General features: G+C 35.9%; 1 protein-coding gene across 4 annotated transcripts in view; it reads right to left on the bottom strand.

The window, feature by feature from the left end:
* qm (geranylgeranyl pyrophosphate synthase quemao) overlaps nt 1–26,220 on the bottom strand; it is a 262,140-nt gene that overhangs the window by 205,593 nt on the left and 30,327 nt on the right. For 3 of the 4 annotated variants that reach the window (XM_090379637.1, XM_090379638.1, XM_090379636.1), the window contains exon 2: nt 18,736–18,838. In XM_090379637.1, the coding sequence (XP_090235763.1) occupies nt 18,736–18,810 (75 nt within the window). In that variant the 5' untranslated portion in view covers nt 18,811–18,838. The remainder of the gene's footprint in view (nt 1–18,735; nt 18,839–26,220) is intronic. The other variant, XM_090379639.1, reaches the window with a different exon arrangement.

Below are 26,220 nucleotides of genomic sequence, written 5' to 3' on the forward strand. Positions count from 1 at the left end.
TGGAAAACCATTGCTTCAGTTTGATCCGGATCGTTACGTCAAATCATTCCTCTGTAATCATCTCTCAGGTATTGAGCAAAGCAGAAGATCAAAAACAAATATTAATAAATAAGTAAATTGTATATGGCAATTTTTAGAATAAAATTTTCTTGAATATTTATGTAATAATTTTTTTTCATGTAATCTGCGATTTTTGTGTACTTTTTCTAGAAAGTTTGTTTTTTATGTAATATTTGTTTTTATATTGTGGAATGTTTTTGATGTGGGAAATATTTCATGTTATTTTTTATACGCAATATTAAAATTTTATTGTGAAAAAAATGTATCATTATATTTCCCTAATTGTTAAAAAAAAGACAAATAAAAAAGTTGCGTGTGTGCCAAGCACATGCAACTTTTTTTATGAAACATCCTTCGCGTTTCTTTTAGGTATTTTGATTTGTATATATTGATTAAAAAATAAGAGCTTTTTTATTCCAAATATTTTATTGATCATTCACAAATTTACATAATTTCTGGAAGACAAGATACAATGGATTTATGATAACTAAAGTAAGAGATGTATAATTGCGATTGCAACCTATCTAAATATCTCTGGAAAACAGCATCGATTGAAGTACCGATCTTTTTAGTTGAAGCGACATACGTAGCTATTAAGGGCACCTAACAACGGAATTTAATGAAAATGCGAGACGAAAAAAATAAATTGTTGACAAATATTTGTATTGTCGCAATCATATGACAAATACTTGTATTGTTGCAATCATATTTACTGCAGGAAGTATAATTGTGATGTCATACTATTCAAAAATTCTAAAAAGTTAGAACTCCAGACACTATTGTATCCAGTTATCATGACAAACAGGTTTTTCAGCTTTTTTTTTAGATAAATCTAGGAACATTTTACACATTCACTAAAAGCATGGTTAAGGGGGTAATAAGGTCCATCTGCCCACCCCCTGAATCGGACCCTGACTTAAGATATCATACCAGTCACGAAAAATAAATGCGTCATGCATCTAATCACAATAGTAGTAGTAGTGCGAGCGTAGGAAGTGCCTCTGGTGGAATCCGCGGATGACGTCACTTCCGTGACCAATCAAATTTACTGGGTAAAAAGTTGGAAAAACTGAGAGCCCATTGTTAAAATATTCACAACTCACCACTGCATGTTATCCAATAGTAATAAAACTTGGAAATCTAGAGTTTTCCACTTTAATAAATAACAAAGAACACAGCATGCACAAGTTGCAACAAACACGATATGTTCAAGTGAGATATGGAGTTATGAGTTTCTGAATATTTATGTGGTTTTTTATATGATTGAATATTTCATGGAAGGGAAACACATTTCACCATAATAACATGAAAACACAGAATTCCAGCATGGAAGGGAAACACATTTCACCATAATAATGTGAAATCCCATAGAATTCCAGCATGGAGGGAAACACATTTCACCATAATAACGTGAAAACCCACAGAATTCCAGCTATTGGAACTATCACAAATGCAATAAGATCAAGTTTACTACTCGATTATAATTAGACTGCACTAACAGAAAAGCCCAATAAACCGGAAATTGCTAACTGTTTTTATTGTTTATGGTAGTGACCTCCAGAAATGTGCTTTAGAAAAATATCACAAAGACGATAACAACTAGCGAGTCAACAGCAGGGAATCACAAAAAGGAATGGAAACGCTGAAAAATTACATCTAACATAATATAGCAGGGTTTTACCAGTACAAAAACTCAAAAATACTGTGTTATGCGAGGTTTTCCACAATTCACTAACCATGTTAGAGTGAAACTGTGTTATATAAGTACCGTGTTGTGCGAGGATTGCCGAAATTTATCAATCATATTAAAGCGAAACCGTGTTGTAGAAGTACCATGTTATAAGGGGGTTGCCTGTGTGTGTGTATATATGTGTATATATTCAAACAGTATTAGTTACTTCCATTTTCAGGTGTTTATTCCAAAATTTCCTTCAAATTTGATGCCCTTCGCAGCACACAAAATTTGAAACTACCTTCCTTGTTTCTCGCAGCACAGTGACCACCTTAAGAGAATATTATGTTTTGTATTATCACGTTTACTATTTGAAAACATAGTAACCCAAACTTAAACAAAACACAGCATCTGCTTATCCCAGTACCATGCCAATTTTCAAGCAAAATGCCACAAATAGTTGCAAAAACTGACTTGGAAAACGTTTATTTTCCAAGACAAAAGAAGAGTTTCAGGCCTTTAACCCATTAACTCCTATGAAAAAACTACCTATCAAAACTCATTTTGCTCAATATTATGGTGAGGTAAGTCAAGGAAACAAACAATATCAAAATTTCAAATAAAATAATTTTTTTTAGAAAAACAGGTGTCCTCAAATGGGGACGTTAGGCAGATAAGTGGTATTTTTCGAAGCAACATTTTTCAATGTACATTGTTTTCTGACAATTGTTACATGACCACCTATCTTTCATATGACAAACACAACATTTTAATTGTCTATCAAGTTTTTCTGGAAAGTGATGGCCTTCACTAATTTTCATAGAACTTCAAGCCTTTTGCTTCTTGTTGATGCAGCATCTTTCAAATAACTTTGTACGATGTTTCAATGAATATCTAATTGATTTATTTTTTATCTCTGCTGTCATTTAGTGCAACTTCCACGCATTAGTGATGGTCATATCTAACATAACAGGACCCACCACCATTTCTTGCCTCTTATCACTATCCTGTACAAAGATATATACATTGGTCATGGGTATCTACGCCACCCATTCCACTTTTGTCGATGCAAATGATGCAGGCTGTTCTACATTGACCTTAGCTTTTGCAGTTTTTGACCAACGTTTTACGTATTGTAATGGTTCAACAAAATTATAATTCATAAAAATAGAACATATGTTGTTATCTTTCCATTTTATGCATAATATGCAGTTGATGACATCAAACCTATAGTCATAAGTACCTCTTTCCATTTTTTTTCATTTCTTTAGATGCCATAATAGGACAGTGTTGAACTCTATTGTCCCTCACAGTTCCTGTAGCTCTTATTTTCTTCTTTTACAAAAAAATCATGAATGAGTACGTTGTAAAATAATTGTCGAAGAAAACTACGTGGTTTGATGGATCTGGCACATGTTCCAATAAATCAATAACCACTCTTGCACCTACAGGTATACTCTTCACATTTTTGGTTTCTTTAGTTGGTTTTCCACAATAGACATGATTGATTTATTAAAATTTTGTAACCAAACCACACTGGTTTCCCCCTTGATAAATTGTTTGGCTGGATTATATCCAAAATACTTCACCATTGACAGATCTTTGTGAAAAAACCCCACTGGCAAAATTGTTTTATGAGCATATTCATTATTGGCCTAACTTTGTACGTTCGATCTTGACAATTTACAATTTCATCATTATTGGCCACATGTACAAATCTCTTTATTTCTAGATATCGATCTCTTGACATGGCATTATAAATGTATGACACACATAAGTCACCATTCAGCAACCAATACATTCTTTCTTGAGAAAGGTTATGATATCCTGTCAAAAGCAATATTGCAATAAAACTTCTCATTTTTTTGCTGGTGGTAGTAAATTCATGACTGTTTTTTTTTTTTTTTTTTTTTTGTCGAGCATATATTATCATTTGTTCGCATATATGGTCTATGATTTCATCACTAAAAAGTTTTTCAAATATTTTGGGGGGGCCAAATCTTTTAAGTCATTTTCCACTTGTAACTCACTTGTAAAACAAAATTCAGTTGTTCTGAAAGGTGCACATTCTTCCGCCATTTTGCTTTTTCGAAATCAAGATATACCGTTGAATCACTCCCACTTTTATCTTCCGGAACATCATCTTCTTCCAGGGGTAAAAGATCATCTTCATTGGAATTTTCAAATGAAATTTCAATAGAATCAGGAATTTCTTTTGGAAATGAATTAAGGTCCTGTAAAACATCTTCACAATCTGTCAACTTGTCCAAATTTGGAGGTAATATGCAAATTTCAAAAACCTCATTATTAGATTCTTGATTTGCAACATCTTCAATGGCTTCCTCAAGTCTGATGTATTTCTTCTTGCCATAAAAAAATCTTCAGTTCCATTATCGCCCAGTTTATGATTAACTATAAACAAAAATAAAACATATACAGTAACACCTAACGTCCCAGTTTGAGGACGGCAAGATATAAACAAAAAAAGTAACTAGAAAAAATGTAATAAATAAATTTTTTTTTCATACTTACAGCAATATATTGTGTCTCTAAATTTGATTGTAAAACAAAGACAATTAAAAAACACTGCATTAAAAAAAAATTTGATAACTTCTGTGGGTCACTAGAAAAATAAATCGGCCTCTTGCAACGACTTACAAGATTGGTACTGAAGACATCTGGTACTGATGGCAGTATATGAATAATTTCATATACAGCAGGCCCCCGTTATAACGCGGTTCGCTTTACGCTGATTCACTATAATGCTGTTCTTATATTATAACCACTATCTGACTATACTGCTGTCACAGATCACTATAACGCTCTTTTACAGATTGCATTTTTGGCATATTTAACAAAATCGTTTCATTTGATGGAGTTGATAGCTTGAAAATGAATATAAAAAATATGGTTAAAACGTTTCCCACGCAGAATTGAGAAATATTCCCACGCTCAGTGAAATTTTCCCGCATGCTAATTTAATTGCAGTACAGTCACTTGTTACGTAGTTCCGCGATCAACATTTTAAAAAATGATCAAGTACATTGCTTGTAATATTTGCGTTATATGCATTTATCCGAAGTCTAGTCATCACTCAGTACAGTATTAGACATCGTGCGTAAATGGACAGTTTACTTGAACATTGTATCATAATTAATGCAACCAACGCAGTTAACATTTTCGAAGAGTTAATAATGGCCGATAAGAATGAAAAAGCAACAACATCTGGGCGCAGTACGAAGACTACAAATGTAAGAAAAAAGACTGAATTTGAAAATTAAATTAGATGTTTTGAAGCGAATCGATTCCAGTCAAAGACAAGCGGATGTGTGCCATAATTTAGGACTTGCAAGTTTAACTGTAAGAACAATTATAAAAAAAAAATAAAGAATTAATTTTAGCAGTGGGAAAGATAGCTGTTCCACTGCAAGCAACAAGGGCTAGGCCGGCTATTAGGATTGAAATGGAAAGACTAACTAATTTTATTGAAGATAATATCCAATGCAGAATTCAGTTAAGTTAAATATTATAAATAATAAAAGAGAGAGAGAGAGAGAGAGAGAGATTGGCCTATATGATGATCTGAAGAAAACTCACCTAAAAAAAAAAAAAAAAAAAAAATGGAACCATTTAAAACTAGTAAGGTTGAATAGATTTAAAATCCATATCAAGGAGCCGAAACTTTCAAAAAAAAACTTGTTAAAATTATTGACGAGGGGTATTATGTGTTACACTTCTCAACAAGTTTATAACACAGATGAAGCAGGACTTTTGTGGAAACGAATGCCTAAAAGAAATTTCATATTGAACGAAGAAAAAAACATGCCAGGTTTCAAAGCGGCGAAGGATCGGTTGTTTATTGTTGGTGGTAACGCTGCGGGGGATTTAAAATTAATACACCTTTTAGTTTATTTGGAAGATGGCCAAAGTTCAACCCAAAATCGACACATTTTTCATAATTAAATTCATGATTTTAATTGGAATTTTAAGTTTAATTTTGATACATAAGTAGTTACCATATAATTATATAAGTATGTAATGCAGAATATTTTATATGTACAAATATTTGAATATTAAATATTTTGACCGACATTTGTGTATCTTTTCACTACCGTTTATTATTGATTAGGAAATATCCTATGGCACTGACCGCAACTAACAAATACATGTTACCTTATGGGAATGCGGCGCTCGCTTCACTTAGCGCGGATTCACTTAGCGCTCTGTTTTTCCGGAATGCATTATCAGCGTTAAGCGGGGGTCACCTGTACTGATATTTATAGATAAACAATATAGAGAAATATTTCATTGAATTGCGACAGTTTCAAAATAATAACATTTTGAATTAGCATTCCCATATGAGTAACGCCAGGTGCTAATGGGATAAAAAAGCTAAAGACTATTTGATTCTCCTCCTCCTATTTAGGTAGAAAAGGAGATATGAAACCTACACTAATGCTCATTTACCATTACTTTTCACTAGTGCTCATTTATATAATTTACACAATATCTTAAACTAATGCTCATTTACACAATTCCTGCACAAAGAAAATCATAGAAAGAGATCACTTCAGAAACAATTGTAGTAAAAGTTTAATGATATTTAGGAAGACAGAAAAAATTTCAGATATTTAATTATTGATCATCAGCTGACGTTATTTTCAAGTCATCTGTCAAGTGACCTGCCACCATCAGGTTAAAAAAAAAAAAAAAAAAAAAACTCATTTCTTATCATTTTGACATTGCTGAGTTGTTGTTTGTTAGATTTATTGATGCATCAGCAACTTAGGCTATAATGCACTAATTACTGTCTGATATTTTCTTCGTTTTTCTTACAGGAGATAGGGGTTCAGATAAAATGATATTTATTAATAAATTTTAGAAAAAGAAAAATGTCATCCATGTTCTCACAATCTTCTAGGACACACTGTAGTGTTAAATGATTGTAATTATGAAAATTAGAGGAAAAAGCTGTTTTCCGTTCTTTTTGATATTGCGGGGATTCTATGATGATATGCTTTACTGTTAGTGTGCATAAACAATTACTGCATTGTGGAGTGTCACTGTTTGTTAGTAGATAGCTATGAGTGAGGAAAGTATGACCAATGCGTAATCTGGCTAGAATAGTTTCTTCCTTTCTGTTTCATCTCAGGCTGGATTGCAACTGTTTAGGTTCTCTCTTGATTTCAAAAAGTTTATTATTTGTCTGATCTTTCTACAAGTGTGTCCACACTTCTTTATATGTCTGTTTGATAAAGGACTTATGATCACTATAAGGAGTCCTGAAATTAGATGGCATCACATTTGTAGCAATTTTAGCAGCTAAATCTGCCTGCTCGTTTCCTAGGATTCCAACGTGTCCAGGGATCCAGCAAAATATTACGAGCTGTCCACGTCCATGAAGTGCTAATAACTGTGCCAAAATTTTCTGTATCAGAGGATGACTAGGGAAGGATTTACACTGTAGAGCATTAACAGCATTTAACGGGTCCGTATATATGATGGATTTAGCGTACGAAGCTTCTTTTATATTTTCTAGGGCTAGTAGAATACCATATAACTCTGAGGTATAAGTACTGCATTCTGGTGGGAGCTGTCTGGAGATAGTGGCATTTGGTAGTACTACAGCTGTGCCAACTTTATTACCAGTTTTGGATCCATCTGTGTATAGCTGAATGAAGCTGCTAAACTTGGTGGAGTGAGCCATATGTATTTGTCTAATGTTGATATCGGGGAAGTTATTCTTTCCCCATTGCTGAAAATGTCTATCAATATGTACCGGAGGCAACTGCCATGGCTGGGTTTCCATGCTAGTGTCCTGGAGAGTGTTAGAAAACTTCAGGCCCCAGCTTTTGATCAAAGCTTGAAGCCTAATGCCAGATGGTTTGTTGTAACGCCGTTTAGTTTGATAGATTTCTCTCCATTTTGGCATGAAGAGGCATTGCCACATGGGATGATGTGGGAGACTGCTGATTTTGGCTGCATAATTGAGTAGTAGAGTTTCTCGCCTAAGGTGTAACGGTGGTTCATAGGCTTCGGTATAGAGGCTTAAGATTGGTGATGTGCGAAAAGGCCCCAGTGCAACTCTTAGTGCACTGTGATGTACAGGATCGAGCCATTTCAATACACTTGGCCTGGCCGAGTCATATGCAGGAGACCCATAGTCTAACCGGGATCTGAACAGTGAGCGATATAGATGTAACAGCACGTAACGATCTGCACCCCATGGCATAGAAAAAATTATTCTGAGAAGATTTAGTTTTCTAAGACAACTTGTACGAATATGTTTTTATGTTCTAGGAAGTTTAATTTTTTATCAAGTATTAAACCAAGAAATCTAATACTAGGTTGGAAAGTAATACAATGAAAATCCAACTGAAGGTCTGGATCCGGATGTAAAGAACGTTTGCGACAGAAGTGCACGGCAGTCGTTTTTGGTTTAGAAAGCCGAAATTTTTCTTTGGTTTAGAAAGCCGAAATCCATTATTTTTGGCCCAAGAAACTATTTTGTTAATGGTGCCTTGTAGTTGTCTTTCAATAAGTCTCATATTTTGAGAATGACATGATATCAACTGTGTTAGGTATGCACTTGGTAATAGAATCAATCCTAATGGCAAAGAGTGTGGCGCTCAACACTGATCCTTGGGAACTCCCTCTTCTTGTACATATGCTCGAGATAATGAAGAGGGGAATCGGACCTGAAAGGATCTATTGCCTAGAAAGTTCTTAATAAATTTTGGGAGATGACCCCGAAGTCCAAATTTATGCAAGTCCTGAAGAATCCCATATCGCCAAGTTGTATCAAAGGCTTTTCGATGTCAACACATACCATGACTAGGTGTTCATTTCTCAGGAACGCGTTCCAGATATTTGTTTCGGCCTTGATAATGAGATCAAGTGTACATCTTTTTCTCCGGAAACCATACTGACTTGGACTTAAAATGTTTTGAATCTCTAAAAATCATGTTAGTCTGGCGTTAATTATTTTTTCTAATGTTTTTCCCAGACAACTGGTTAGAGAAATAGGACGGTAATTTTTGGGATCTGTGTGGTCTTTCCCTGGTCTCAGGAATGCTAGCACACAAGAATGGCACCAGCTAGCGGGGTAATACTCCTCTAAGAAAATTCTGTTATACAGTTGTAAGAGGACAGTTAATGATTCCTCACTTAAATGACAGATCATGGTGTAATAAATCCCATCGGGACCTGGGGCACTGTTTTTCACTCGTGAAAGTGCATTACACAATTCATTCATGGTCAGAGGCAGATTATATGAATGAAGGATGGCAATATTAAAATTTAGTTTGTATTTTTCTGTCTGGGATTTTAACAATTGAAATGCTGGTTCATATGTGGCAACAGCTGAAAGCGTTTCAAACGAAGTACCTAAGGCATTGGCAATTTCTATAGGTTCAGAGATTTTCTTCCCTTTTACAAGTAGAATAGGAGAAGTTGTCTGTGAGTATTTACCATTAATTCTTTTGATTTTTTTCCATATTGTAGAAGTATCTGTGGATCTGCTTATGGTGGAGGCATAATGCGCCCATGCTTCTTTTTTACTCTCTCGTCTTATATGACGAGCTTTAGCTCTGACTCTCTTAAATTGTAGGAGGTTAGCTGTGGTTGGATGTTTTCGAAAAATATTCCAATATTTGTTCCTTTCTTTTTTAGCACTGGTGCATGCTTTGTTCCACCACATTTTTGGATGAAGCCAGATTTTGGATGATGATTTTGGTATAGCAGTCTCGGATGCGTTCATTATTTTATCTGTAATGTAGCTTACTGCAGAATCAATTGTGTGGGTTGCTATGAAGACAGTATGTAAGTGAGCTATTTCTTGGTATTTCGTCCAGTTAGCCTTAGCAAATTTCCAGGTTGTCCTAATGTTACTCTGAGGAGTAGAACTTATGCAGAAAGTACAGATGATAGGAAAGTGATCGCTACCAGGAGGGTTATTAGTAACGGTCCAGTCTATGAGAGGAAATATCACTGGAGAGCATATTGAAAGATCAATAGCAGAGGTTGAGCCAGATGGTAAATGCACGTATGTGTGAGCACCAGTGTTTAAAATTGTCAGGTTATGTTTATCTAAAATTTTTTCAATTATCTGTCCTCTGGAGTCAAGATGTTGAGAACCCCCATAGCAGGTGATGGCCATTCCAGTCACCCATAATGCAAAAGGGAGCAGGTATTTGCATTACTAAATTATCTAAATCAGCAGAGGTGTATGTATGATTTGGTGATAGATACAATGAGACTAATGTTATTGTGATTCCGAAGGTGACACGGACAGCAATTGCTTCTAAAGATGTTTTCAGGGGGGATAGGTCTAGAGGGCATTGAAGAGTTCACTATGAGTGCTACTCCTCCATGAGCTTAATTAGATGAGTTTCTATCTTTTCTATACATATTGTAATGCTTAATTGTCATAGATATTGCATTTGTGAGATTTGTTTCTGCATATTTTAATGCATATTTTAATGCATACTGCAACAGGCTTATATTCAAATAGGAGATTGTAAAAGTCGTCAAAGTTAGCACGGAGCCCACGACAATTCCATTGAATAACTGTATCCATTGTTTGGTTTTAGCTAGTGTCTGCTAACTTCCGTGAGGTAGTTTGTCTATTTTACGCCTGTCTATTTTTCCTTTATCCTTCTTTGAGAAGACTGGTCTGCTTGTGTCAATGTCACCTTCTGGATGAATTTCAAGAAATGTGTCATCTTCATCTGCTTTTTCATCGGTGTCCATGGTATCAGATCTGAATGTGTGTGTATCAGTTCTTTCAGAACTCTTAGTTTGTACTTTCGGTTGCTGATTGGGATTCTTATCTGGAGGTATTGTTACCGGTGTATTTACTTCTTGGGTTGCATATTTGGAGGGAGATTGTTCTTTTAATGAAGTAAGTAATGATTTCGCCCAACCAGATATAGAGATATTTGGAGGGACGGAGCAGTCAGTCTGAGTTGATATTGAGCGTAGCCGTTGAGTAACTGAGGCGTACGTAGATGATTTAGTAGGAATTGCAAAGTGTTTCTTTGCCTCTTGATATGACACTTTGTTCTCTATTTTATATTTCTGAATGTTCTTCTCTCTTTTCCATTGTATACAGTCCTTAGAGAAGGCAGAATGATTTCCATGGCAGTTAGGACAGTTTTGGGTTTCATTATTACAGTCCGTATGTGTGTGTTCTTTGAAACCACAAGAAGCACAAGTGACTACACCTCTGCACACAGTTTGCAAATGACCGAATTTTTGGCACTTAAAGCACCAGACTGGGTTGGGAATGTACGGTCGAACATGGCATCTGAGGTATCCAGCTTTTATAGTTGTGGGGAGATTTGGTAACTTAAATATCAATATGACTTTTCGAGTAGGGACAGGCTCTACATCTTTTTTGATGACAATTCTTTTTGCCTGGACTACATTTTGTTTGCTTAATTCACAGACAAGTTCATCCTCTGATACATTTAGAAGATCCCATTCAGATATTACTCCTTTAGAGGAGTTCAAGGTAGCATGTGGGGTAACCTTTGTGGGAATTCCACCAAAGGTAGATATTTTAAAGAGTCTTTCAGCATGTCTGTGTTCACTCATCTCCACTAATAGGTCTCCAGATCTTAGTCGCCGAACCATTTTTGGAGGGCTAGCCACATTTTCGAGACATTTCTGAATCAAAAATGGGGAGAGCTTACTCAATGGTTGGTCTGTGGAGGAATGCAATATTAAGAAGAGCGGAGCAGAAAAATCTGCCCCTTTTTTTTTTTTTTTTTTTTTTTTTTTTGTCTCTTAGTGGGATTTATTCAAATTATCATGGTTGTCATGTCTATTTGAATCTGGATCAAGAGATCCATAGTTGGACTGTTTTGTGTTGTCCATAGTTGCTCCTTTTAGTCCCAGGAGAGTGGATTTCTTCTCCCAGGCTTCCAGCCCTGCCACGTGGAGGCAGGAGCAGTGCCACCAGTGACCAAGCAATAAGGGTGTTAGTGTTAGTGCGTTAGTAGATTAGTCTTATATACAAGAAGAAAGGTGGCTTTCCTTTCTGTTGAGTAAGCTGACTTCTTTACTTTAGAAGAGCAAAATTATATAACTTTGGAAATTAGAAAATAACGCTCAACTACAATCAATCGCTCTTTTAAGAAAATCGCTTTCAAATCACTGAAGAATCCTATAGTCACTCGCTTGGCACTCGGGGCCAACATTGCTGAGTAAGTTTAGAAACTTAAATAGACATGATATACAGAGCAGAAGCTGGTAACTAGAAAAAGTGAAAGGACAACAGTTTGTAACAGAACAACCAAACTTTGAAGACAATAACCAATAAGATAAAATTAATGCATCCATGCAAAATTGTGTAGATATTAGCACAGGTAAGTTAACACGCACCCAAAGTAGTGTAATAGAAAACATGGAGATAATGTTAAGTGTTTTTGGTAGTTACACACTAATCAGACATGTGTTGGCAACACTGCACAAAGCATTAAGTTTATAAAATTATCTAAAAGACCAGGAGGACAAAGTAACCACCAAGAAATTCAGCTTTCCATGGATAGTTTGGAAAAAAAAGGTGAGGGGGGCCAAAATTCATAGCATTCACATTTCAGGCTGCAAATATCAATATCCAGACCACTGCAGAATTTAATACAGTAGAATTTTCAGAATAACAGCACCTTCGGGGATTCACGATGCCTTTATTTCGATTTTGTTGTTATCTAGAAAGTTTTATTTTTAATATATTTAATGCAGAAATAATGAGGTTAAATAAGAAATACAGATTAATAATGCAATTTTATTAACTTTACATAAAGTTAATAAAATTGATGATCCAATGTTATATTCTGCCATTAATACACTCCTACTTACACCCATTCTATTTTCTATTATATCGTTTGTCACTAAGCTTTATGTTCGTAATTATTTTTCTTTTCTTCTCTGTATGAGGCTTATTAACTTCAGGAGCCATAGTGAGGGGTTTTTAATTTAAAATAAATGTAAAGCAGTAGTATAATCCATGATATCAGTACAGAATTCACTTTCAAAATGGTGAATTTAGCAAATAAACATCTGATCTCAATTTGCAAATATTTCGACAGTCTACTGTATGCCACTAAAAACGGTGGTGGAACAAGGCAGATATCCTCTAAATTTGGTATTCAATTGGTGAAACAGGGTTATTTTGGAAAAGCGGTTGCCTTCTAAAACTTTTATTTCCCAAGACAAAAGAAGTTTCAGGCCTTTAAAAACAGCTAAAGATTGTTTGATCAACCTCCACCTACTTAGGTTGAAAAGCAGATATGAAACTTAAACCAGATTTCATTTACCAATTTCATTTTTTCCAAACGTAATTTATCCACGATAAGGAAATCCAACAGAAAGGCTTGGGTACCAATGGATTTGTTTAGTGACTTGTTTATATCTTTTTTGTCTTACTGTAAAATGCAACTGCTTAAAAAATAATTTAGGCCCAAAAGCATTATTACTATTAGACTTGGTCTGAGCCATTCTTCAAACCATGACACAGATGCATTCTTGAAGAGCTCATTAGCATTAGTAGAGGCATATGGTGCAAGAAAGCAAGCTTATGCAGCATCAGCCAAAAAAAAAAAAAAACCTCCCATTTCACCCCTCCATTTGTTCCAAATGCTTGTCCAGCTTAGCCTTAAATTTATTTAGGCTATCAACTTGCACAACAAAAGATGGAAGTCTGTTACACCAATCTACTATCTGCTGGCTAAAGGCAAATTTCTGCACTTCTATTCTACAACTGTCTTTCCTCAATTTGAATCTTTGCCCCCTCAGTTCTTAATCTGAGCAAGAGAAAGAATCCCATCAGCATTCAGCTTGCTCAACCCATTCAAGGCCTTATACACCTCAATCAGATCACCTCGCAGGTGGCTACTCTCCAGGTGCTGCAATTTGCAGAACTTAAGCCTTTCTTGGTAAGATCGCCCATTTGTTCCCCCTCGTCATTCTTGTTGCCCTTCTTTGTAGTCGTTCTAGCAACTCTACATCCTTCCTAAAATGAGGCCTCCAGACCTGTACACAGTACTCTAGGTGTGGCCTGACCATAGCCTTGTATAACGGGATAATCACATCCCTGTCAGCAAAATTCCTATATATCACTGGCAAGACTTCAAGACCTGCACTACTCAGTGCACTTCATATTTGACTGCACAATTACCCACAGGTCTTTTTCACTTTCCACTTCCCTAAGTGTAGTACCACACAGTTGGTAATGTTTCTCTTCGGTTATTGTTACCCATATGCAGTACTTTGCATTTGTCAATGTTAAACTTCAGCTGCCACTTCTCAGCCCATTTGCTCATCTTATCTAGATCCAGTTGGAGTAGCATACTGTCTTTACTGCCATTAACAACCCTGCCAACCTTTGTATCATCTGCAAACTTGGACATTAAATCTGATATACCTTCATCAATATCATTGATAAATATACAAAACAACAATGGGCCCAACACCGAACCCTGGGGAACTCCACTAATAACATTTGTCCACGAAGAGCAGTGTTCATTGATTACCACTCTGTCATCTCCCACTCAACCACCCCTTTATCCATTGTAGCAACTTACCCTTAATGCCATACCTCTCCAATTTGTATAGCAGTCTTCCATGTGCAACAGTATCAAAAGCTTTCCTGAAATCCAAGCATATGATATCAAAATTATTTTTGGCATTCAGTTCCTTTGTGACCACATCATAGTATCCAATCAAATTGGTCAGACAAGACCTCCCTTTAACAAACCCATGCTGTGTCTTAACCAGTGCTTTTTTTTGTAAAAAAATAGGTGCCAGTACTGATTCTTTGTTATCAGGAAAAATTGAAAATTAAAAGGGATATATAAAGTACTCTAAAAAATTTTTTTCCTGATATTCTTACTTTAGTAGTAATGTTTTTAGAATAAGAACAACAAATTAAGTATATTAACACAATTTATTAAGCATAAATTTATTATTCAGGTATATAAAAAAATAAGTAAAATGTGAGTAAAATAAGTAAAAATAATTTCATAATAAAATTTTTGTAGAATATTCCAAATTTTCATTAAGTTCACATCGGACATCCTATGCTGACTTCTTTTCTTCCTCTTTGTGCGTCAGTTGCTGAATGACGATTCCGAAGTAACCATGAATCGACATATTTTGCTGGGTCAAAGCGGTGGGCCTACAGTTTTAAGAAACTGTAGTGAAGAAACTGTTTTTGTCATCAACGAAGCACTGGTTGGGCTGGCGATCAGATTCATTTGTGAAAATCCTTGTTCAGATTTACTCGATGAAATTTGTATCTTACTCAGAGCATTCATCAAATGCTTCAATTTTTCCAAAACCATCTTATCAATTAGGTATCCCCGAATTGCATTTAACTGTAATCTAATTGACAATTTTCTAACTTCATTTTCACCAAATGCCAACAATTAATGTTTAGAAGAATTAATAACTTCATTGTTCTCATTTTCCTTCTCTCGTCATCGGTATATTGTCACTAGTTCTTAAATTTGAATTTTTTCTTTTCTTTTTTTTGAAACTGTTCAAAATGACAGCGTCATTCAGGTACTTCATTCAGGTACATTCAGTGACCGTGTAAACAGAGATAGGGAAAATTTGAAAAATGTGGATAACGCACTTCCGCGAAACAACAGATGATTATTTGTCGGGGTAAAAGAAAATCACTTTTCTAATTCTCAAATGGGACACTTACAGTTGATTCACAGAGGTGTCCAAACCTACGTCCCACGAGGAAAGTGAACTAAAACAGCATTTTAAATTTTGTTAATTATCAAAAAATTTCTCATTAAATGTTTTGTTCAGTAAATGTAATTGTGTATTGTACTTAATAAAAGTTTTGAATATTTTCAATTTTACTTTTACATGCAACAAGATATGGAAAATGTAACACACTAAAGAAATCTAACTTTGAATTTTTTTGAATATGGCCACTGTATCGGAAAAGGTTGGATACCGCTGCAGTGTCCAACCATTGGGAATACACCTTGGACTGCTCACTCTTCACCAACGTGACTTCTCCGTATGTGGGACAGGTGGTCGGATAGGTTTTACCAGATACCACTAAGTTGTAGAATGGTAATCCCTTTAGCTCTCTTAATTCGTGCAGCAGCACTAATTGCCTAAATTGCCTGAAGGCCAGAAATGTGAACAGTGCATACCGCGTTAATTCTCTCCTAATCCGTTCGCTATATGAAAATTTTCTTCGCTCAACGGAAACTATTTTAAATGTAACTTCCAAGGAGAATTAAAAATAATTTGCTATAAAAGGACTTCGTTAAACAGTGGTCCAACTGAGTAATTTAGAATTATAAAAATGGTTATACAATTTTATATAGTAAATATCTTAACAATAGACAGTAAAAAATGCAAATTTAGTTAAATAATTTGAAGCTCATTTGATTAGCTGGTAAACATGTGAAAAAAATTTACGGAATATTACAAATTTCGAAGTGCATTGCATCCAAATGTCACACGTTACTGTTAATAAAGGTACCGTCCCAAAAAAAAGCACTGGTCTTAACTATTACTGCAGTCTTGTCTAGATGATCCTGCAATGCTTCTTTAACCAGTGATTCCATTATTTTCCCCGGAACACAAGTTAAACTACCAGATCTATAGTTACTTGTGTCACCTTTTGAATCCCCTTTGTGAATTGGTGATACATTTGCACACCTCCAGTCCATGTAGATCTCCCCTGAATCCAAGGAAGCTCATAATTATGGCTAAGGTAGTAAGTTTACTTACTTCCTTTGCTGCCTCTTTTAATATAACTGGTTAGATCCTGTCCACCCCAAGTGCCTTCCTTATGTTTAACTTCAACAATTTCTCCCCCACTTTGCTCTCATTTATTACAAAATCACTTAGCTCCCTGTTAGAGTTTGATAAACTACTGGCATTAACCTCATTGAATAACTCTATGTGTGAATGTAGATGCAAAATACTCAATCAGTTTATCAGCTACCCTAGCATGATCATCAATAGTCCATCCATCTACCTTAAGTGGTCCAATCTGATTCATTCCTTTCCTTCTAGAGTTTACATAAGTAAAGAACTCTTTGCTGTTTTTCTTTGCCAAGGATTTCTCGTAATCTGCCTTCACCTGCCTGACCTCCCTTGTGACTTGATCACAGACTAGTTTATATCTGCCATTGGCTTCTGTGTCACCTGATACTTTATATGCATCCCATACATTTTTATTCTCTGCCACAAGAAATACTGTTCAAGGTCTAATCTGACATCCATTTAGGCCTAAACCTCGAACAGTATTCCTTAGTTGGAATGAAAAGCCTAGTAGCCACCAAAATTAAGTCCATAAAGGCTTCCAATTTAGAATTCAACATTGATAACATCATCAGTTGATCCCAATGTACAGAATTAATGATATCACTTGTATAAGTGATATGATATGATATCACTTATACAAGCAATGGATCAAGACGTTATGGCCACATTTAAGGCCACCTACCTAAAGTGCACCTTTATCTAATTAATCAAAGCTAATTTCAATCAACAAAAATAAATAAAAGAATTTTTAGATAACAGCAATCAGGCAATAAGCAATACATTAGCGATCCTTGTAAGAAGTAACAGGCCACTGTCTTAACATGCTTGCTGCATTTGATCCATATAGGCATCAAATGTTACTATAACTGCTGTGCCTAAGCATAACGGCATTCAAAAAGCACCCAAGTGCTGTGCCATAATGTATGTAGGCAGCCACTATACAGGTGGCATAAAAGTAAAGGCACATGTTAACTGCTCAGGTTACTCTAGGCTAAGAGTAGCAATGCTTGTTTTTGTTTATAGTTTGATACACACTTTTATTCATTTTTGCTTGTTTTGAGGTTAGTTTACATATACAGAATAAACTTCTGATAAAATTGAGTTTTTTTCCTGATTCTCAATCAAAGTAATTTTTGCTTTTAACTATGAATTCCAGATTTTTCAATCACTATTTATAAATTTTCTGAATTTTGAGGATTTCTGAATGTTATTTCTCAACATTCCAAAATTTATGCACATTGAATGCACTCTCTCTCTCTCTCTCTCTCTCTCTCAGGAACATGTTAATGCACTCTCTAACAGCAACGTGTTAATGCTTCAGAAGAGGATATGACCTAAAATAGTACAAGAAAATGATACGTTAGAGTCTGAAAAATTTACCATTAATAAAGACATTATGCAAATAGTACAGAAAGTTAACTTTCAAGAGCTCGATAATGACAATATTCGAGAGTTATAGGATAACAATGGCAAGAAAACATTTGCTGAATAACAAATGAAGAACTACAAGTAGTAGAATAAACTGTGCATTTTACAAAAACTAATGAAGGAATTCCTTTGGAGAGATCATAAACAAAAAAGACTTCATATGATTGAAAAATTAAAACATGAAAAATTAAAGAATACAAAGCAATTGGATGCTAGATTCATTAAAAAAAAAAATGCACATGCAAACAAAGAAAAACACAGCTTTCTATATTCATTTGTTTATGTAATTATTTTAAATTTGCTCATTCAGTGTTTTTTGGTTTTCCACCAAAAAAGCTTTATTGAAACATTTAAACATGTTTCAAGAATTTTTTTTTTTTATTCTGAAGTGCACACATGTACCATTTATTTAGAATTTAAAAACAAATTCTAAAAACATTTATTTTTGCATATTGGAAAAAGGCCCCTATTCTTGTTATTTTTAAGTTTTTGTTAACAAAGTGATAATCAGGGACACATCCACTTAATTAAATCAGCTATGACTGTATTTGCAGAGTTTACAGAGAAATTGTGAAAAAGTCAAAATGCAATTCCTTCGGAATACTGTAACTGTATAGCAAAAATCAAAATTACCGTGTATAGTTAAATTGAGAAACAGAAAAATCAAAAAATGTTTTGTTACACAGCATGACTCTCTCCTGAAAGCAATCTGTGAATTTAAAAAATAACAAAATACTTAAATGTATAAGCATATTGTTAAGCCTTCTTACTTTATCCTCTGATGAACAAAAAGGAATGGCTTCTCCATTTGTACTGGTTTCATTTATATTATTCTGACAGAACATGACTGAGTTGTGTCTTCAATATAACTACCTTAAAATATTAAAAGAAAAAAGTGGCTCTATTAGGTCACTATAATGAAATTATATATATAAATATCTGAAAAAAAAAAAAAAAAAAAAAAAAAAAACTAATATAATTAAGAATTCTGTAAATAAAGAGAGTTATAAGCAAGTGACAGAGATAATGTCATGTTAAATAGTAAGTGGTGCATTTCTTTTTACTACTCTAAGGCTTAAGAAAAAGACCAGTCTTATCAGTTTTAATTCCCCTAAATTGCTTGTGCCTCACCTTATTTGATATTTATATAAGAATGAATATCAAGCACTTCCTAAAACTATTACTTTATCCATTATTTTGTCAGTTTTGGGGTGTGTCCACCAATCACTGAAACAGCTATGAGAGAGACTAACTTTAACAGCAGGAACATGAGGACAGGGCCGACGCAAGTGATGTCAACTTCTGATGTCAACATTTGCTCAGATCGTGTCAGTGTACAGTTTCGTTTTCTGCCTACACCAAAGCTCGCAACAATTGTAAAGCAATTATTAATCAGTCCAAACTAGATTTTGAACAGGCTAAGAGTAGAAAACTTGCTTCTTGCCCTAATGGTAGCAGGGCATTTTGGGCTCTCGCCAAAGTTATTGGCTGCAACTTTTGCCCATCTCTGCTCCCACCTCTGTCAAAACCAGTTGGTTCTGTTGTCACTTCAGCCAAGGATAACGCTGACCTGCTAGCATCCCATTTTTCTTCCAACTCATGTATTAATGGTCTTGGCAAAATACCTAACACAATTCCCAACTCCCTCCATTCAATGCCTCCTGTGGTCTTCCATCAAAAGGATGTCAGAACGATTTTGACACAACTTGATCCTAAGAAAGCTCCATGTCCCAATGGTATTTCTCCACTTGTTCTCAAAACCTGTGCTCCTGAACTTACTCTTATTCTTTGCCGCCTTTTTTTCACTTTCTTATTCCAAAGGTGTTTTTCCTTCTGTTTGGAAATTTGCTCATATCCAGCAAGTTCCTAAAAAGGGTGACAAATCCCTACCATCCAGTTATCGTCCCATTGCAATTACTTCTACTCTTTCTAAAGTAATGGAGAAATCAATTAACCGCCAACTCTTAAACTACCTAGAAACCTTCCGTCTGATCAACGATCGCCAGTATGGATTCCGTCAGTGTAGATCCACTGGTGATATTCTGGCTTATGTTACCCATTTATGGACAAATTCAATGGAAAAATTCGGGGAAACAGTTGGTCTTGCAGTTGAAACACAAGCAGTTGGTCTTGACATCTCAAAGGCTTTCGATCATGTTTGGCACAACGGTCTCCTAATCCGAAACAAGCTTCCATCTTATGGTTTGCCAACTGTTTTTTGTAATTGGTTATTCAGTTTTCTCTCTGATCGCTCACTGAGGGTGATGGTAGATGTCTTCTAACTTTTCCACTAATGCTGGTGTCCCCCAAGGTTCAGTTCTTTCCCCCACTCTTTTCCTCTTGCATATTAATGACCTTCTTCCATTGACTGGAATTCCTATCCATAGTTTTGTCGATGATAGCACATTGCATTCCACTTTCCATTTTGAGAAAAATTGCCCTGCTCAATCAGCTTCAACTTCTCAAATATCCGCTACCAATTCCTTAAATGCCGATCTCCAGGTAATTCTCCAGTGTGGCAAAGAAAACTTAGTTGATTTCAATCCTTCTAAAACTCAGTCTTGTCTTATATCTCACAAAAAGGATTCTTCTGCTCCTATGCTTATCTTTGGTGACACTCCGATTTCTAGGCAAAATGATATCTCTCTTTTGGGGATTATCCTGACTTCTAATCTCTCCTGGCACAAGCACATTACAAATATTGCTTCCTACGCATCTAAAAAACTTGGTTTTCTCTTTCGCTCTCGGCGTTACTTTTCTTCCAAACAGCTGCTCACTCTGCATAAATTGCAAATCCGCCCTGCCATCGAATACTGTTCCCACATCTGGGGTGGTGCCCCCAAAACCTCTCTCAGGCTTCTTGATTCCATTCAGAAGAGGGCAGTTAGGTTAATTAATGATTCAGCTTTAACAAAGTCTCTCCACTCGCTGTCTCATAGACATACTGTTTTCTGCTGCATGCCTCTTCTACAGATACTTCCATGGGCACTGTTCTTCTGAATTGGCTTCTATAATTCCTGCTCGCTCTTTCAAAACAGTCCAAACACGTGCCGCCACCAGCCAACATCCATTTACTGTCCAACTTCAAACTCACAGAACCAATTTTTCATCTCCCTCGTTTATTCATTCAACTGCTGTTTTCTGGAACAACCTTCCTTCATACGTAATTCCTGAAAATTACAGTCTACAGAAGTTCAAGTCTAATGTCAACAAATATCTTCTTTTGTTTTATCAACCTCCAACCCAAGCACGGTACTAGGTACTATAGGTTCTAATACCTCTCATGTTTGGGGTTTTCATTAAAAAAAAAAAAAAAAAAAAAAAAAAGTGATGTATGGGTAAGTGCGAAAGCATCAATTAACGTAGCTATCTACCAAAGTAGTTAAGTTAAATTGGCATTGTTTTGATTATATCTCATATTGTGAATGCCTTCACAATGAGTTGTCATGGTATTGTACTCAAGTAAGTAACTCCTTGCCAATGGAGAAGACTACTGTTACTTATTCTTGGCATATACCACCACCCAGATGGCACCATTTCAAAGCTTCTTAGCTCTTCATTGGTGGGCAAGCAGGTACCCTGGTGTTGCAGTAGTGACAACCTAGGTATGAAGTATAACTTCACAATATGAGAGATGCCTGAAGATGTGCAAGTAATATAAACTATAAACTTGCCCATACGTTAGTAATTATATCTCGTAGCATGAGACTTTTGCCCTTAAATATTTTATAGTTTATACGTCTGGGTAGTAGTATCCGCCAAGAATAAGTAACAGTAGTCTTCTCTCTTGGCGAAGTGTTACTTATTCGAGGTAGTACAATACCATGGCAACTCGTTGTGAAGGTATTCACAACATGAGATATAATCAAAACGATGCCAATTTAACTTAACTACTTTGGTAGATAGCTATGTTAATTGATGCTTTTGCACTTACCCATACGTTAGTCATTCTATCTTGTAGCATGAGGCTTTTGCCCTTAAATATTTTATAGATCATACACAATTTTAATAACCCACATTTTCTGAAATAGAGTGCAGTAAATAAAATTTTAAATTTGCAAGTATTAGTACATCAATTTTTGTTTTCAATATTTAACTGTTTTTTACGCATTAATATGAAAATTCAACTATAATGCAATCAAAAATGTGTGGATCAAGGTGTGGGAACATCCCAGTCAACCGTTTTTCGCATAATCAATGAAAATTTGCAACTGGAGAAGAAGCAAAAGGCCCTCGTACACCACCTAGGAGCAAGGCACATTGCACAGCGGCGGGTAAATGCTCAAAAACTCTACGAAAAATATCTGGCAGCTGAAAGATGGAAATTCGCAGCAACATTGGACGAAGCATGGGTGTACCTCTTCTACTGCAACAAAATTTGGGCAATTTATTACAGTCCACAGGGTGATAAGGCCTTTCCAACATGGGCGTATCAGTGCAAGGAAAGTTTTGGCTGAGGTTTTATGGTTGTAGCCGGTTTTTGTCATAATGACAAATTGGAGTTGAGTAGAGTCGTAAAAACGTGAAAGTCAACTCAGTGTACTACCAGACTGAAGTTCTATAGCCGTTGTTTGATCGTGAAATACCCACATTGTACAGTTCTGATGCTGAAAAGGTGTCCAGCCACAGTCACGTTCCACCCGTGCCTTTTTTTTTTTTTTTTACGGAGAATGGAAGCGGTGACAGGTATTCGTTTGAAGATATACCTGTGAAATCACATTATGCTGCACCCATGGATTTTTGCACATGCAGACTTGAAAATAGCTTTCGGAAACCACCGCCCCAGAACTGTTGAAGGTTTGTGGAAAGTCTGCCAACAGGAATGGGACAAGATCGACTTGGTAGTTTTGTAATGGGCTTTACTTCAATAGAAATTGCGATGCCATGCGATAGTCCATGAGCAGGGAAAACAAATAGAACACAACCGGTGGTGGCTTCACGGAATTTCGTAGTTTTAAAGGACTGTCAAAATCGTTACCAAAAGGCTGAATCAACCCTCCGTATTTCCACTTTTAAGGAATGTGGCACCACTAATTGTTCAAAAGGTTGATGTCGAGTTGATTTTGCATTGAGCAAAGTGTAATGATACAGTATTCTGTCATTTAAATAGTACAAGTCTGGTATCTTCATTAAGGACTACGCCTTTGACTCAAACTGTGTGATTAAGCAGTGTATTTGAAAATCTTCTTCCCTCTGCAAAGATTTCATTAGCTCTTTTGTGGCATTCCTTGGCATTACTAGAGTTTCAAAGTGATGCCAGTCGACATTGTTGCAACTTGTTTAGAAATAGATTTCTTGTGTCATTACATTTGGTAACATCCTCTAACACAGGTTGAGATAAGAAGTCTGTATTTGAGTGCACTCTTCCAGGCCTGTATTCTACCTTAAAATCATAATCCTACAGCATTAGGTTCCAGCAAGTCAACCTAGGAGCGGGATTCTTAAGTTGAAGCAAATATTGCAATGGGACGTGGTCACTAGTGATTTTGAAGTGAGGGTCTAAACTGCATTACAGAGTAAAGAACAGCCAGACTCTACTTTTCAACTGTACTACACTTTACAGCTTGTTTTAAAACCCCTGCTTACATAAGCTATGGGATGGTGCAAACTATCATTTATTTCTTGCTTGAGGACTCCCACGACTGCATAACTGCTAGTCTACACTCACAAAGAATGGGTTTAAGAAATCTGGACAGATCAATAAAGGTTCTGATATTAAAGCAGTTTTGAGCTTCTCAAAGGTAGCCTGAATTGTTTTCATTCCACACAAAGGGTGTAACCTTTTTTTGTTAGTTTGGTTAATGGTAGAGGTCCTTCTGCATAGTCTTTGATAAATTTTCTATAAAAATCCATCATTCCCAGAAACCACCTAACCTGTTTCGCCGCCTTGGGGTGAAGACTCCTTGATGGCAGAGACATTAATATGGTCTAGACAGACTCCTTCTGAGCTGCCATGATGACCAAGATATGTAATTTCCTGCTTAAAAAAAAAAATCACAGATGGTTTGAGATCATACTGTGAAGACACTGAAAAGCCAACTCTAGTCTGCATAAATAGCAACTCTAGTCTAGCTATGACATTGTCATCAAGATAGCAGAAGATGCCCTTTTTTTAAGTTTTGAAGCACAATTGGCATAGCTCTTAAAAAAGTGGAACGGCAGTTTCTTAGATGCCTGTACTGAAAGTAGTCTTATGCTTGTCAGCTGAGCGCACAGTTGCTACAAATGAGAAACCAGATTGAAAATCAAGCGTACTGTAAAAGCAAACATTCCCTAAAACATCTAGAATTTCCATAATCTGAGGGATCAGGAAACTATCTGCCACTATTTTAGTGTTCAGCTTCTAAAAGTCAATGTGTATCCAAAAGGAACCATCCTTTTTCTTCACCATCACTATCGGAGCAGCAAAAGGTGACACTAGGTGAGATCACACTTTCTTCCAACAGGTCATCTACCTGCCTATTCATCTCTTCTTGCAAAGCGTATGGTGTACAATATGCTTGCTGTTTAATGGGAGTGTCATCTGTAAGTTTTATCCGATGAAGGACTGAAGACTGTCTCCTAGCCACAATGGAGATTTAGCGAAGGCATCCCAATATTCATCCCAATATTTATGCAGTAAATTAGTTAATTTTTGTCACTGAGACTCACCTGCAAAATTAACCATTTTCATGTTAATACATTCTAATCTCACAAGCCCCATACCCTTTAGGAAAATGTAACGGTTCTGCAGACAAATTTGCTACTGTAACTGTCACCTTTCTATCCTAGGAAACTTGTCCAATGAACATCTGACTACCAAATCATAACTGCTTAAATTATAATTAGGCTCCAATAGCACTATTTTACCTGTGAAAAATGCTTGTTTGCATTGTACTGCTAGTACAGACTCAAGTGTGAGAGCAGGATAATATAATTAGACGTCAATTTTCCTATGCTGGTTTTAGAGTCACCAAAAATTCATTCTCTAACCCCCACACTTCTTTCATGCAAATCTCCAGTGGAACCGATTTTAGGATACTTTCCTGAACCTAAGATAAACTGACGTTCCCTTAGTAAATCTAAGCCAAGTACAACTTGACATTTCTTGCCCAATGTATGTGACACTACAAGCACATCTTCCATAAATGTTTTTACATCTGAAGTCAGATCTACAGTGATTTTCATGCACAAGAGAACTTTGTTTACCCATGATCCCACCTACAGTAACATCAGGCGACCTTTCTTTCAGTGACTTTTTATGTTCTACCTTCTTAGCATTAGCAGTGGCATATGATGCAAGAAAGCAAGCTTACAAATAAAAGGGGAGGGGAACCCACTTCCCATTCACCTCTCCATCTGCTCCAAACATTTGTTATCAAATACTTCTGCACTAATAAGAGTAACAGAAGCACTACTATCTACAAAAAATTAGCTAGAATGCCTTGAACTAAGACAGATTTCACCTCGCTTATGAAAAAACCAATTCAAGCCAGCTCAACTCTATCGTTAATCTGAAGAGCAAAAGCAATTCCCACATGGTTCACCTGCCTACTTAATATTACCCTAGGTTGCCTTTGTCTCTGCCCTATATTACTCCTATATAGCTCTTCTCTGGGTCTTCCATGAAATGTGTTTGAATTTACATCAGTTTGAAGGCGATTCCATCCTGTCTGTCTTCATAACCTTATTACCAACAGAGCTGTCCATTCATTCTTTTTCAGAGGACCTTCCAACTTGTTGCACACCAGTGTAGTTATTGCCAGTGACTGACTGATTTTGATAAGCAGACCAACAAGTGTGATCTTCATTCGGTGTGAAGATAAGCGGCAACCCGGAGGGGTTTCCATACCATTCACCTCTATTGCTATTTACAAGACCTCGAGATGTCCCCTGCAGTCTACTGTTGCTTCATGTGTAACTTGATATCCCCCGATTGCGAGCTCTTTGATTTCTTAATATTTCTCCAGTTGGAGCAGCATACTGTATCAGTTTTTCATGTTTTCTTAATCAATAGGTAAGTAACATGGATTATATTATTCTGATTTTGTCTGGTTTCTTCCAGCTGGCGGTCAATTCCCATTAAGTATTACTGAAATTCGTTACTAAAAGAAAACAATTGCCTCTAGACTATTTAAATCAAAGTTACCTTTTGATAATTTATGTAATGAGTGATACAAAGCATGAGTTTGTTCTTGGACGACCAGCTCCAATATGTTTGAAATTTTTTTCTTGAGTGTTAATTACATTTAAAGTAGCTTGTTTTCTTGAGTGTT

This window comes from Mastigoproctus giganteus, chromosome 8 (genome assembly GCF_048544385.1).
Source record: "Mastigoproctus giganteus isolate SK-2022 chromosome 8, ASM4854438v1, whole genome shotgun sequence".
Classification (NCBI taxonomy): domain Eukaryota; kingdom Metazoa; phylum Arthropoda; class Arachnida; order Uropygi; family Thelyphonidae; genus Mastigoproctus; species Mastigoproctus giganteus.